Consider the following 14,275-nt stretch of genomic DNA (forward strand, 5'->3'; position numbering starts at 1 on the left):
CGCCAGATAACAGGACCGCCACTTAATCCGCAACACCGGTTGTCCTTAAATGTACAGTTAATCAAACCACGCACGCGCGCAGAGCCCCCGCTTGTCCCCGCGTTTTGACGCGCAGACGCAGAGCAGCCTGACCCCGGCGGGGAAGCGCGTCGGCCATTTTGCTCGGAAGGGGGGCCTCGGCTTCAACACGTGAGACTTTTTGGAGACTGAAAGAGGCTGAAAAAAAACAGTCCAGGATACCTGACTGCAAACAGGACATTATTCATGTGTGAACCGACAGAGGCGTAGGAAGCCAGCACAATGCCCACCATCACTCTGCCGCCGAAGGAGAACGCGCTCTTCAAGAGGATACTGGTAGGCTAAACCGCGTTAGCTCGCCGGGTAATGCTAGTTTAATAGCCAAGTAGCCGTCAGTTGTAGCAGCCAGAGCAAGTAGCTAGGAATGAACCCACACATATTCCAGTACACCTACACGCACCGTAATGACCACGTCTCTGTTGAGTGGTTGAGACAGTGCAACTAAGGAAACGGCAACTAAGTTGGCCATCAACCCGCCGTGGAGTCGTAGCCATGCAGCTAGCCTTAAAACATAGGCAAAGTATAACAGTAGCAAAGCTGCTCGGCTAGGTGGACAGTTGAGGTTTTTAATACAAAGTATTCATCCGCACCGTCAATGAAGTTGCATCAACAGTGTTGTTGCAATAAGTATGTCTCTCAGTTGCTGTTCATTCATTGCCGCAACAGTCACGGACTGTTTCTGCTGGTTTTACTGCAACAGTGTTTTACTTCCAGTACTGTCAACTTATTGTTCTGCACTTGAACCCGACTCCCTTCGAGGCTCAGCGCCGCAGAGCATTGTGGGTCCGTGGTGTGTGAAGCTGTGTTGTGTGTTGCAGAGATGCTACGAACACAAGCAGTACAGGAACGGCCTGAAGTTCTGCAAGCAGATCCTGGGGAACCCCAAGTTCACTGAGCATGGAGGTAAGCAGGAGCTGCTGGGCTTGTTTCTGCACGTTCACTTAGAACACACACACACACACACACACACACACACACACACACACACACACCTGTTGACAGTTGCACCTACATTTACATACATATGAGTAGTAGGGGCAAAAACAGTCATCAAAATAATAACAATTTAAAGTAAGACAAAAAATAATGTCAGAGGTAGAGCTCTAATCTGAATATTGGCAGTTTGATTCCCGGCACCAGGCATGGCAGCCTCTGCCGTCGGTGTGTGATGATGTTGACATGTATATTAGCGTGAAAGCGCTCTTTGTGGTCAGAAGCCATATGAACATAAGTGCGTTAAACGTTGACCATTAATGACATCATTTTGAGCAATAAAGAAGAAAACTCACACAGCGGTCTGTTTTAGAGCGTTGGTATTATAGATTATTTCTAAGCCGACACAAACACACATTGATATATCTGTGACATAACAAACTCACATCCCCTAAATGAGAAATTTGACCAAGGACATTTTGTCTGTAATCTCATGACTAAGTTCCTCAATGTTTCTCCAGTGCCATGTGTTGCTCCTGATGAGCTGATGTATGCAGGGATTCATCTGTGATGAGCTGCGATCGACCTCTAGTTGTAATGTTGCAACGTTTTTCCGTGATTAAATTATTATTTTTTTTTTAAAGCTGTTGTATATGAACATGCAATAGGGCCTCATACTTTATTACTCACGCCTTTTCCATTTTGCAAAAACACATACCCGTGAAGTAATAACCCTGTAGTTACACCGCTGTGTCATCAGTCACTAGCCGTGTTCTCTTTTACATATTTTTATACACACTGTTAAACTTGCATTGAAACAGCAAAATTAGATAAAAGTTGCACGCTCACTTTAGTTAAACTGATTATGGAAACGCTGAATAAATTGTCTCGACTACTCATCGGCCGTTTGTCCCCGTCGCTGCATATTCCCACGACGTGTGAACGCTAGTCTTCTTCTCCAGACATGAAACATGGCCGATGCCCGCTGACGGGAACAGTTTGAATTCTCTCAAGTGAAAGAAATTCCCCCCCCAAGAAAACTAGGCCCTAAAAGTCACTTTAATAATTCACTTTTTTTCAATTTAACGGAGGCACAGCTCTAGTGTCCCTCTTGACGAGTCGCCCCTGAATGTCTCACCCCTCCCCTGCTTTGTGCTCCAGAGACGCTGTCCATGAAGGGGTTAACCCTCAACTGCCTGGGCAAGAAGGAGGACGCCTACGAGCTGGTGAGACGAGGCCTTCGCAACGACCTCAAGAGCCACGTCTGTATCCTTACCGGGCAGCCAGAGTCCACTGGACGTTCACATCCAGTACCACTGCAGTGTGTGTGTGTGTGTGTGTGTGCGCGTGTTTTCTATTTCCTGAACTCGCTCGTCCTCCAGGCTGGCATGTGTACGGTCTGCTGCAGCGCTCCGACAAGAAGTACGACGAGGCCATCAAATGTTACCGCAACGCTCTGAAGTGGGACAAGGAGAACCTGCAGATCCTGAGAGACCTGTCCCTGCTGCAGATCCAGATGAGAGACCTGGAGGGATACCGGGTGAGGGGGGAGAATGGGCGAGAGAGAGAGAGGGAGGCCGTGTAGGGTCAGACGTGTAGGGTTTCCTCAACTCTCGTCTCTTCTGCTAGCCGAGCTCCAGCTAGCGTTAGCCTGGTTCATCCTCCTTTTCCTTCGATGTGTCTTTCCCGTTGTGATTCTTTTGTCCAGTACTCAAACTCCTTCTGTAGCGGTGCTCTCTTCTTTTCCATTTAACGTATGATTTAGATTCAGTTTCCACATTTCTTGTTTTGTCCGACGGAGCTCTGTTTCCATGCTTTGACTCGTGTCACGACGTCGCCGGTTCTAACCCGTCTCTGTCGCCGCTGTGCTCGGCAGGAGACCCGGTACCAGCTGCTGCAGCTCCGCCCGGCGCAGCGGGCCTCGTGGATCGGATACGCCGTCGCGTACCACCTGCTGGAGGACTTCGAGATGGCCGCCAAGATTGTCGAGGAGTTCCGCAAAACGCAACAGGTAAGACCACCGCTACAAAGCCACCGCTATGAGTGGCTCAACAGAGCCGAGGCGAACACGAGACCCCCTCTAACAAGACCACGTTCATATTTCACAACGAGAAAGCCAAAGGGAAGAGACGTGACGCTAAGGTGATTTGTGACGTGTTTGAGTCAAATGTTATACTCTCTTCAGTCAAATCTAGCCACACAGCAAAACATGTGTAGCAGAAAAGGTGGCGCCGGCTGAGGTGGGACAATGCAGTGTATGGATTTAAAAGTGACAAAGTTCACTGGAAACAAATGTAGAAAATAATTGACGACGTCCATGAAGTTCTAGACTTCAGTGTGCATTGAAACGTGTGCTTCAGTCTGTTTAAAGGTTCAACCCGTGCTCTTTTGACTCCATCGTCTTCCTCTCGTGGTTTTCTGACTGGAGTGTGTTTTATTTGACTAAACCCAACTCGAGACCAGCGTTCATTTGCATTTTCTTTTGATGCTTTTCTTCTAAATTCGCTTGAAGTCTGACTCAAAGTCTGTCGAGTATTTGTGGCTGAAGCACAGAAAGAAATATTACAATAGCAGTTCTTTTATAATACTGTGCAGTCTAAATAAATAACTACATGAAAGTAGCTGCTGTTGTTTGTGCTCTTAAGCTGTACTAGTACAGCTCATATGACCAGGATATGAATACCAGACCCGATTGTCCTTGATCTCTAACGAATCTGCAACTCCTTGCCTTTAAAAAAAAAAAATAATAATGTTTAAACTTATTTTCAGCATAAATATGATCAAAAGACTCTTAGCAAGATTCCCCAAAAATGGCTCCTTGATTGCTCCCCGAGTTTTTTAATTGTATTGTTCGGTCCCTTCCCATCAACCCACAGAGTAATACTGCACATCTTTAGGAAGATTACGACCTAAAGCATCTAAATCTGCAATAATTATCACAAGAACACAAGCACTGACATGTTAGGAAGCATATTCAGTCCAAAAAACGTTCAGCAATTGAAAAATTACCCACTTTGAGCTTTTCCTTGTCGTAGACTTCATCAACAGAACTGGTTTGAGCCTTTGGAACCGTTTAGACGTTTTCATGTGGACAGAGATATTTTGTAAGTTAGACGGTAATTTGATCTTTCACAAAGTGTGTGTGTGTGTGTGTGTCCAGACGTCTCCAGACAAGGTGGACTACGAGTACAGTGAGCTGCTGCTGTACCAGAACCAGGTTCTGAGGGAGGCCGGCCTGCACAAGGAGGCTCTGGAGCACCTCAACAACTACGAGAAACAGATCTGCGACAAGCTGGCCGTGGAGGAAACGAGAGGTGGGTTGATGCAGAAGGAACCTGAACGGGTTCTGTCGGTTCTCCAGCCATGTGGGACAGAAATGAAGTTGTCTAAGGAGAACACGCTTCATAATATAACGGCTGTGCTTTGACAGTACGGAACCCACTGAAAGCTGTTTGTGTGTCTGTGTGTGTAGGAGAGCTGCTGCTGAAGCTGGAGAGGCCCGATGAGGCTTCTGCGGTCTACAGGAGTCTCCAGGAGAGGAATCCTGAGAACTGGGCTTACTACCAGGGCCTGGAAAAGGCCTTGAAGCCAGGTGAGCACTATCCTCAGGCCCACACCTGTGTGGGGGGATTCCATCTACTGTAGCGGTTCCTTAGGGCTGGACCAGAAGTTCATATACAGGTTCTGTGTGTACCTGCGCAGTAAACGTAAAAGCTGCTAGCTCCACCTAGCGCCACTGAGCTAGTCAACGTAGCAGGTCGGCCCAGGAGGACGGCGTCCATGTTTATCTATCTCACGCTGCCGCTACGCGAGCAGACGCACGCTTCCTTCCATGTGGCTGTCGGGTGTCGTTCGGCTGAGAGAAAATAGTTCCTGCATGAAAACTGCCTGCAACTAGAGCAAATACAACTTTGAGTTTTTCTGCTGCTGGTAATAATTGATGATTCATATTGGCAGATGCAGATCCCTTTGTTGTTTAATTATAGCAGCTGGTCTTTCTTCATTAAACCACATAAAATAAATTATAAGGAAATAAAATATTGTAATTTTATAAATCAAAACAAATCTTGTCATTAGTAGTTTTAATGATGTATTATAATTGTGTAGATTTTTTGTAAACTGCTCATAATTTATCTCTAGTATCTATTTATCATTTTTGTAAAAACATCACTTCACTGTCGATTTAGTATTTTTCCTTACTGTGTGTGTGTGTGTGTGTGTGTGTGTGTGTGTGTGTGTGTGTGTGTGTGTGTGTGTGTGTGTGTGTGTGTGTTTTTCCAGGAAGTGTAGAGGCTCGTCAGAAGATCTACGAGGACTCTTGGGTGAAGTTTCCTAAAGGCCTGGTTCTCCGAAGACTGCCTCTTAATTTCCTCACAGGTAAACACAGTGCAGCCTGCAGCACCACCAGGCAACCGCCTTTTAATCACACCGCATGCCATCAGGCCCGTACTGCCACTTAAATAAACCACTAAACAGGGCTGAAGCAGCATAAGGAAGCATTCTGAACGGAGCAATTAGGATATGCGTGACATGCCGATATGATTCTGGGTTAAGGAGCGTTTCTTAAACGAGTGGGTTTGTTGACTCAACCTCAACGAGGATGGATTTGAGGGCGTCTCGTGTGGTAGGCATGTCCGGTCTTCATTTCTCAATGTACAGGATCAAACCTGGACATTGTTCCCATGTTTCTCAACACAAAGCTCACTTTACTGTACCTTTACTGTGCGTTGTGCTGGGCAGGGGAGAAGTTTGGTCAATGTCTGGACAGCTACCTGCGGATGAACTTCAGTAAAGGCGTCCCGCCCGTCTTCACCACCCTCAAGTCCCTCTACGCCGACAAAGAAAAGGTAAGGCGACATTTCAAATTATGTATATGCTGTATATGTATGTGTATGTATGTATATGTGTTCTTGACGCTCCTCGTCTGAAATTAAACAACAATTTAACTTGTTCTCTGCTCATGCAGGTTGCAATCATTGAAGAACTAGTAGTTGGTTATGAAACCTGTTTAAAAAGCTGTCGAATGTATAGTGAAAACGGTGAGTGTTGAATTTACTTATCTTTCTTTGTCACTGGACGAAATGTATTTGTTTGATTTAGTGTGTGTATATATATATATATATATATATATATATATATATATATATATATATATATATCTATATATATTTATATAGATATATATATATTAATATATATATATATATATATATTTATATATATTATTAATATTATATATATATTATATATATTATAAATATTATATATTATTAATATTATATATATATTATATATATTATAAATATTATATATATAAATATTATATATATATTATTAATATTATATATATATTATATATATTATAAATATTATATATATATATATATTAATATTATATATATTATTAATATATATATTAATATTATATATATAATATTAATATATATATATTAATATTATATATATATATATATATTATTAATATTATATATATATATTATTAATATATTAATATTATATATATATTATTAATATATATATATTAATATTATATATATATTATTAATATATATATATATATTAATATTATATATATATTATTAATATATATATATATATATATATATATATATATATATAGCTCTGATGGTGTGTTAGCTACAAAGGCTCGCTTGCAAGCTAGCTATTGCTCAAGTTTATTTTTCATCAATGAATCTATAGGTTACTTGCACACATACAGTACAAGGATTGAGGCTGAATTGCGCTGTGTGTGTGTGTGTGTGTGTGCAGATGATGGGAAGGAGGAGCCCCCCACCACCCTGTTGTGGGTCCAGTATTTCCTAGCACAGCACTTTGACTTCATAGACCAGACCGGCCTCGCTCTGGACTACATCAACGCCGCCATCGACAGCACGCCCACGCTCATCGAGCTCTTCCTCATCAAGGCCAAGATCTACAAGGTGGAGGAGAAGCGCTGCACGCTCCTGCCAGGTTGTTGGCTTCGATGGAACCCGACTGATTTGTTAACGCTTTCCCCCCCGCGTCGTTTCCCCGCAGCACACGGACAACATAAAGGAAGCGGCTCGGTGGATGGATGAAGCTCAGGCCCTGGACACGGCCGACCGCTTCATCAACTCCAAGTGTGCCAAGTACATGCTGAAGGCCGGCCTCGTCAAGGAGGCGGAGGAGATGTGCTCCAAGTTCACCCGGGTGAGAGACAGTTATTATCAGGGTTCTCACGCCCATGGAGAACCTGGAAGAGTCATGGCATTTTCAAATGGTTATTTCCAGGCCTGGAAAAGTCCTTGAAATAAATAAAATCCCAAAAGTTTAGTAAAAGTCATGTAAATGTGTTATATTCATGTGTTCATGTCGTTCATTTACGCTGAGTTTGAAATAATGAATATGCTTTTAAAAGAAAGACTCAAAATATAAGCAGGCATCTGTATAAATGTTTATTCTTTTAATCACTAAAGATTTCACTAAATGTTTGCTCATGGACATTTGGTTTAAAGTCATGGAAGTCAAAATGTCTATGAACCCTGTATTATAAAAAGAGCATTCTCTATCGTTGAAAAACAAGATATTCAAATTGAGTGTTTCCATTTATTGTAGTCGGTGCATTTTATTTTGAAAGGTGCTCATTATCAGGAATGAATGGGCGCCCTGCAGCCAATGAGAAATGAGCGTTTCCAGAGCGCAGGTTCAGGCTGTGACGATGTGTTTCAGGAGGGAGCGTCGGCCGTGGAGAACCTGAATGAGATGCAGTGCATGTGGTTCCAGACAGAGTGCGCCTTGGCCTACAAGGCCATGAACAAGCTGGGAGATGCCCTGAAGAAGTGCCACGAGATCGAGAGGGTAAGCGTCCACCGCCACAAGCCCCTCCCTCCTCCACGACCTCTAGTGGTCTTTTCTAGGGTCTGGATATTCAATGATCAACAATCCAGATACAAATCATCATCTCTAAGATGCCCCTTTTATTTTGAAATTCCCCGGTCAAAGTCTGTGTTACTTTTTATTGTTGCCCATGTCTTCCATTTGTATGTTTCTTAAAGCATCTCTAGTTCACATTATTTAAAAGGAGGTTTCAAATACTTCCACTGGGTGGTCGTCTTCTTCCTGCTCTATGATTTATTTCCAGGTCTTTTCTTTAAATTGTCCCAAACACACTTCTTCATAACATTGTTCTTTTAATGCTGCAACTCTCTTGCTGTGCCTTCTGAGTGATTTCAGGATTTCTAGGGTCCTGTGGTTGCATGTGGATGCATGTTATGAAAATCAGGGTTTCCCTTCCACTGTCAGTGTTTTTTAATGACACATTGGTGTCTTTTATGGGCTTTTTTGGTCTAAAAAATTGTGCAATTTTCTTGTGAAATGTTTTGGATTCATCTGACATAAGATTGTCATTTCTTCTGGTGACAGAAAGTGTATGTAAAGGAGCTTACTTCAACTAATTATTATTATTATTATTATTATTATTATTATTATTATCCGTCAGCACTTAAAGGACAAACGCCACTTCTGAATTTGTAAAGAAATGTATCACGTTCCCCACTGCCGTCCCAAGAGTTTGACGTTCTTTATTCTAAACCCAGCAGATCTAAACGTTCCCACCTCTCCTCTCTTCCCGCTCTTTAGCATTTTGTGGAGATCACAGACGACCAGTTTGACTTCCACACCTACTGCATGAGGAAGATGACGCTGCGCTCCTACGTGGACCTGCTGAAGCTGGAGGACGTGCTGCGGCAGCACCCCTTCTACTACAAAGCCGCTCGCACCGCCATCCAGATCTACCTGGCGCTGCACGACAAGCCTCTGGCCGACGACAACAAGGAGAGCCAGGCAGACACCGGTCAGTAGAAGAAAACCCGGCCTGAGCCCGGCACAGATGGCGAAAGCGTCCGTCGTTTAAAATAAATAAATATGTATTTTCAAATGTTGTAACTTTAGTCATGTTGTAACTTTAGTCATGGTTATAACTTTAGTCATGTTGTAACTTTAGTCATGTTATAACTTTAGTCATGTTGTAACTTTAGTCATGTTATAACTTTAGTCATGTTGTAACTTTAGTCATGTTATAACTTTAGTCATGTTATAACTTTAGTCATGTTATAACTTTAGTCATGTTGTAACTTTAGTCATGTTATAACTTTAGTCATGTTGTAACTTTAGTCATGTTGTAACTTTAGTCATGTTATAACTTTAGTCATGTTGTAACTTTAGTCATGTTATAACTTTAGTCATGTTATAACTTTAGTCATGTTATAACTTTAGTCATGTTGTAACTTTAGTCATGTTATAACTTTAGTCATGTTGTAACTTTAGTCATGTTATAACTTTAGTCATGTTATAACTTTAGTCATGTTGTAACTTTAGTCATGTTGTAACTTTAGTCATGTTATAACTTTAGTCATGTTATAACTTTAGTCATGTTATAACTTTAGTCATGTTGTAACTTTAGTCATGTTATAACTTTAGTCATGTTGTAACTTTAGTCATGTTATAACTTTAGTCATGTTGTAACTTTAGTCATGTTATAACTTTAGTCATGTTATAACTTTAGTCATGTTGTAACTTTAGTCATGTTATAACTTTAGTCATGTTGTAACTTTAGTCATGTTATAACTTTAGTCATGTTATAACTTTAGTCATGTTGTAACTTTAGTCATGTTATAACTTTAGTCATGTTATAACTTTAGTCATGTTATAACTTTAGTCATGTTATAACTTTAGTCATGTTGTAACTTTAGTCATGTTATAACTTTAGTCATGTTGTAACTTTAGTCATGTTGTAACTTTAGTCATGTTATAACTTTAGTCATGTTGTAACTTTAGTCATGTTATAACTTTAGTCATGTTATAACTTTAGTCATGTTATAACTTTAGTCATGTTGTAACTTTAGTCATGTTATAACTTTAGTCATGTTGTAACTTTAGTCATGTTGTAACTTTAGTCATGTTATAACTTTAGTCATGTTATAACTTTAGTCATGTTATAACTGTAGTCATGTTGTAACTTTAGTCATGTTGTAACTTTAGTCATGTTATAACTGTAGTCATGTTGTAACTTTAGTCATGTTGTAACTTTAGTCATGTTGTAACTTTAGTCATGTTATAACTTTAGTCATGTTGTAACTTTAGTCATGTTGTAACTTTAGTCATGTTGTAACTTTAGTCATGTTATAACTTTAGTCATGTTGTAACTTTAGTCATGTTATAACTTTAGTCATGTTGTAACTTTAGTCATGTTGTAACTTTAGTCATGTTGTAACTTTAGTCGGGTTATAACTTTAGTCATGTTGTAACTTTAGTCATGTTATAACTTTAGTCATGTTGTAACTTTAGTCATGTTGTAACTTTAGTCAGGTTGTAACTTTAGTCATGTTATGTTATATTTATGTTATATATGTTATGTTATGTTTATAACTCTACAATTTGTAACACTAATAATTGTACATTTATGAAATTACACCGCTGAACTGCATGCTGGGTAAAGCTCGCCCACTATCACAACAAGAAGAAACTCGCAGGAAGAGACAGGCCCTTCCGGACTTTTTTCGCTTACATTCCCCTGGGTCCTAAGTCCCTCCATGTTTAGCTTCCTAACACCTATGTACCAGCGTACAAACAGCTGTTCACCACTCTAACAGCTGTTCAGTTGGCCGGCGGTCCTTTTTGGCATTAATGACTGAATGTGTTTACTCGGAAAAAAATACCGTGATGAACCGTAAGACCGCCAGAATCTTACAAAATACGAATATATGAATTTTTGGCCATACCTCCCAGTCCTACCATGACGTTAGTAACATTTTCCCAGTTCCACTCCTCCCAATTGCAAATATGATGGCACACATTAGGTCGTATGTTTGCAAACGCTCGTTGCAAATGGTAAAAATCTAAAATAGTCATATGCACCTTCTCCTGCTTTGCTGCTTGTAGAGAATCTGCCGGACAAGGAGTTAAAGAAGCAGCGCAACAAGCAGCGGAGAGCGCAGAAGAAAGCCCAGTTAGAGGAGGAGAAGAAGAACGCAGAGAAGGAGAAGCAGCTGAAGAACCAGAAGAAGAAGAAGGAGGACGACGACGAGGAGATCGGAGGACCCAAAGAGGAGCTCGTACCAGACAAACTGGCCAAGGTGGGCCAACAGTTCTCACACACACACACACACACACACAGTCTAATTCAGTAGTTGCAATGAGCACAACAATACACAGTGAGTATAGACTCCTATCCTCTTGTAATTGACCCCTGTACCCCAAGAAGGACAGGTCATTACTTCACTGGACTCTCATTGATGCTGAGCAGGAAGTATTCTACATGCATTTTTTTTACGTTCTCACATTGAAATGTAGCCAAAAGAAACGTTTTTCCCAGTGTGTGTGTGTGTGTGTGTGTGTGACACGTGTTTGAACTTGTCCCCACCAGACAGAGAATCCTCTGGAGGAGGCGGTGAAGTTCCTGATCCCTCTGAAGTACCTCGTGCGCAACGAGATCGAGACTCACCTCCTGGCCTTCGAGATCTACTTCCGGAAAGGTCTGACGGTTCCACGCTCATTTAAATAAAAGCCCGTCTCGTATTGAAGATCATTTAGAGTCTCGAGTGTAACCGCATTGAACTAACATTCAGTGTTTCTTGTGTTTCCTCAGAGAAGTACCTGCTGATGCTCCAGTCCATAAAGCGGGCCGTGACCATAGAGCCCTCCAACCCGTGGCTGCACCAGTGTCTGGTGCGCTTCTTCAGAGGAGGTAGAGATGCTTGTAGAGATGTGGCCGCCCGATGCTTAATTATCATCCACCGAGCTGATGCCTCATAGCATAGTACTGGGGGGGAGGGGCATAAAGGGTGTGACACATTGTGTGTTCAAAGGGTGCAGGTCAAGTAGACTGCAACCACGAACTGTCTGTGATTTACTACGACTAAGACCTTCAGAGCTTCATATGGGTCCTTTATTGTGTGTGTGTGTGTGTGTGTGTGTGTGTGTGTGTGTGTGCATAGTGTGTGAGAGTGCAGACCTGGCGGAGGCCGTGAGGGAGGTGCTGAAGCTGGAGATCTCCAGACTGTTTGGGGAGAGCAACCCTCAGAGCTTCAACAAGAACTACCTGAGTCAACACTCCAGCTCCATCCCACACCGACTGGCTGGTAAGCAGAACACACACTCTCTCTCTCTCTCACTCTCTCTCTCACTCACTCACTCACTCACTTGAGGTTGATTCTCACATGACAGGAAAATGCCCTTCAGATGGTCCTAGTCCCTCTGTCCTAGTCCCTCTCCTCTGCTGCTACAGTTGGACAGACAGCTTAAGTTTCAACTCGTTTTTAATAAAAAAGACTATATCTTTGGTTCAGCGTCATCAATACTTGTATTATTATTTTTAAAGAACATTGAATTGCCTCTTTGTCAACATTAAGGTATTGGTTGTGCTGCAGCTGGTGCTGCTATGATTTCCTGTGTGAGTGTGTGAGAGCAGGTTGTGAGCTTTGTGTCCGTCTCGTTCCCAGCTGCTAAGATGATGGTCTACCTGGAGCCTCTCTCTGAGAAGACGGCCTGTGAGATCGCGACGGCTCTGGACGAGTCTCTGTCCGGAAGAAGCATCCAGGTATGAGATCCTTTACACACCACTAGGGGCCAGCAGAGGAGCAACGGACCTCCCGGGTTAACGACAGTCTGCAGGGTTCTCACGGTCATGGGAAACCTGGAAAAGTCATGGAAGTTTAAAATGGTTATTTCCAGACCTGGAAAAGTCCTTGAAAAAAATAAAACCCACAAAGTGTTTTAAAAGTCATGTAAATGTGTTATATTCATGTGTTCATGTAAATGTGTTATATTCATGTGTTCATGACGTTCATTTACGCTGAGTTTGAAATAATGAATATACTTTAAAAAGAAATACTCAAAATATAAGCAGGCATACACACAGGCTTCTATATAAATGTTTATTCTTTTAATCAAACTATTGTCTCATTCATTTGAGTCATTTAAGGTTTACTGTATGCTTTGTGTTCTCATTGTTAGTTTAAATACTACATTTACTCACTTTTTACTGTTTACACCCAGATTTCACTAAATGTTTGTAATGGACATTTGGTTTAAAGTCATGGAAAAGTCATGAAATGCATTGGTCAAAATGTGTACGATCCCTGTATGAGATGAAGTCATAAGTATGGGATAATAAGGTCGAAGCGCAGATAACAGGAAGGGAAAAAAGCCAGCGTCACTGAAGCGCATGCGCACTTTATCTCATAATTTCGACTTTCTTTCTCATAATTATGACTTTTTTTTCTCATTATTACCATATTATCTCATGACATTTTAATCTCATCATTTTATTATTTCAGAATTTTGACTTTATTATCTCAGAATTATAACTTTATCTCATAATGACTTATTTGTTTTGTTTTTTTGTGGTGGAAACGAGCTTCCGTAGTTTTCTAGCCCGCCGTCTTATGGTGTAAAAGCTCCGGTCTGACTCCGCCCCTTTGTGCCTCAGATCTGCTCCCGGGTGCTGGAGGCCCTGCGTGACGGCCAGCTGGGCGAGGGCCAGAAGGCGGCGGAGGCGTACCGGGTCTCGTGCCACAAGCTGTACCCCTACAGCCTGGCCTTCATGCCGCCCGGCTACCAGGACGACAACGCCGCCATCAGCGCCAACGGAGACCTGTCGGCGGGAGAGCACGACGACGCCGCCAACGAGATGTGAGCCGGACGAGACCTTCAGTCTGCCAACGCGCCCGTTACCCCCGCCCTAAACACACCCCACCCCTGGGCCCCGGCTGCTGAGTCGGCCCGCATTGCACTGATCTGATGGACTGAGCGCACAAAGGGAGCGGGCACATCCTTCTCCCATAGGACTTTTTTAAAAATTCTTTTTAAAAAAAAAAAAGGCCCCGTGCGCAGTTGTTCTGTAACCGAGAGGAAAAAACCCAGATAAATACGCTGCGGAGAGGCAAGAGAGGATTCTGGGAAATGTGGACACGGATGCTTCCTCTAAACACAGTCTAAAGTTTTCTATGACTCCCGTGTTTTCATGCCATGTCCTCCTTGTAGGCGCATCTGCTTCTCACGTTTTTAAAAGTAATTTATATATTACAAACTGACGAATGGATTAATAAAACAATGTTTGCAGAAGGTACCGTTGTGAAAGTGTTCTGAATGAGAGCTGCTGCACCTGCAGTTCTCTGCCCCGCCACATGGGGCGCTGTGCTCGTTGAAGATGAGATCATCCTTTATTATAGATATCAGAACCAACAGAGGTTCACTTTAGTTACAT

General features: G+C 42.1%; 1 protein-coding gene across 1 annotated transcript; it reads left to right on the forward strand.

Annotated features, from left to right (window-relative positions):
- The first annotated feature begins 220 nt into the window (after positions 1 to 220).
- On the forward strand, positions 221 to 13,942 carry LOC306746204 (N-alpha-acetyltransferase 15, NatA auxiliary subunit-like). Its single transcript, XM_079229082.1, has 20 exons — positions 221 to 354; positions 897 to 981; positions 2,173 to 2,277; positions 2,394 to 2,551; positions 2,888 to 3,022; positions 4,172 to 4,325; positions 4,484 to 4,603; positions 5,293 to 5,388; positions 5,752 to 5,858; positions 5,978 to 6,050; positions 6,802 to 6,971; positions 7,069 to 7,221; positions 7,741 to 7,869; positions 8,650 to 8,863; positions 10,951 to 11,144; positions 11,435 to 11,543; positions 11,657 to 11,755; positions 12,006 to 12,149; positions 12,510 to 12,607; positions 13,499 to 13,942. Exons 1-20 carry the CDS (start codon positions 301 to 303, stop codon positions 13,703 to 13,705), a joined length of 2,604 nt encoding a protein of 867 aa, XP_079085208.1. The 5' UTR covers positions 221 to 300; the 3' UTR covers positions 13,706 to 13,942.
- The last annotated feature ends 333 nt before the right edge of the window (positions 13,943 to 14,275 follow it).

This window comes from Taurulus bubalis, assembly GCF_910589615.1.
Source record: "Taurulus bubalis genome assembly, chromosome: 13".
NCBI classification, from domain to species: Eukaryota; Metazoa; Chordata; class Actinopteri; order Perciformes; family Cottidae; genus Taurulus; species Taurulus bubalis.

Coding starts and splice junctions, on each gene's coding strand:
- LOC306746204 (XM_079229082.1), top strand. CDS start 301: ATGCCCACCATCACTCTGCCGCCGAAGGAGAACGCGCTCTTCAAGAGG. Junction 3,023..4,171: donor AGTTCCGCAAAACGCAACAG/GTAAGACCACCG, acceptor GTGTGTGTCCAG/ACGTCTCCAGACAAGGTGGA. Junction 6,972..7,068: donor TCAAGGCCAAGATCTACAAG/GTGGAGGAGAAG, acceptor GTTTCCCCGCAG/CACACGGACAACATAAAGGA.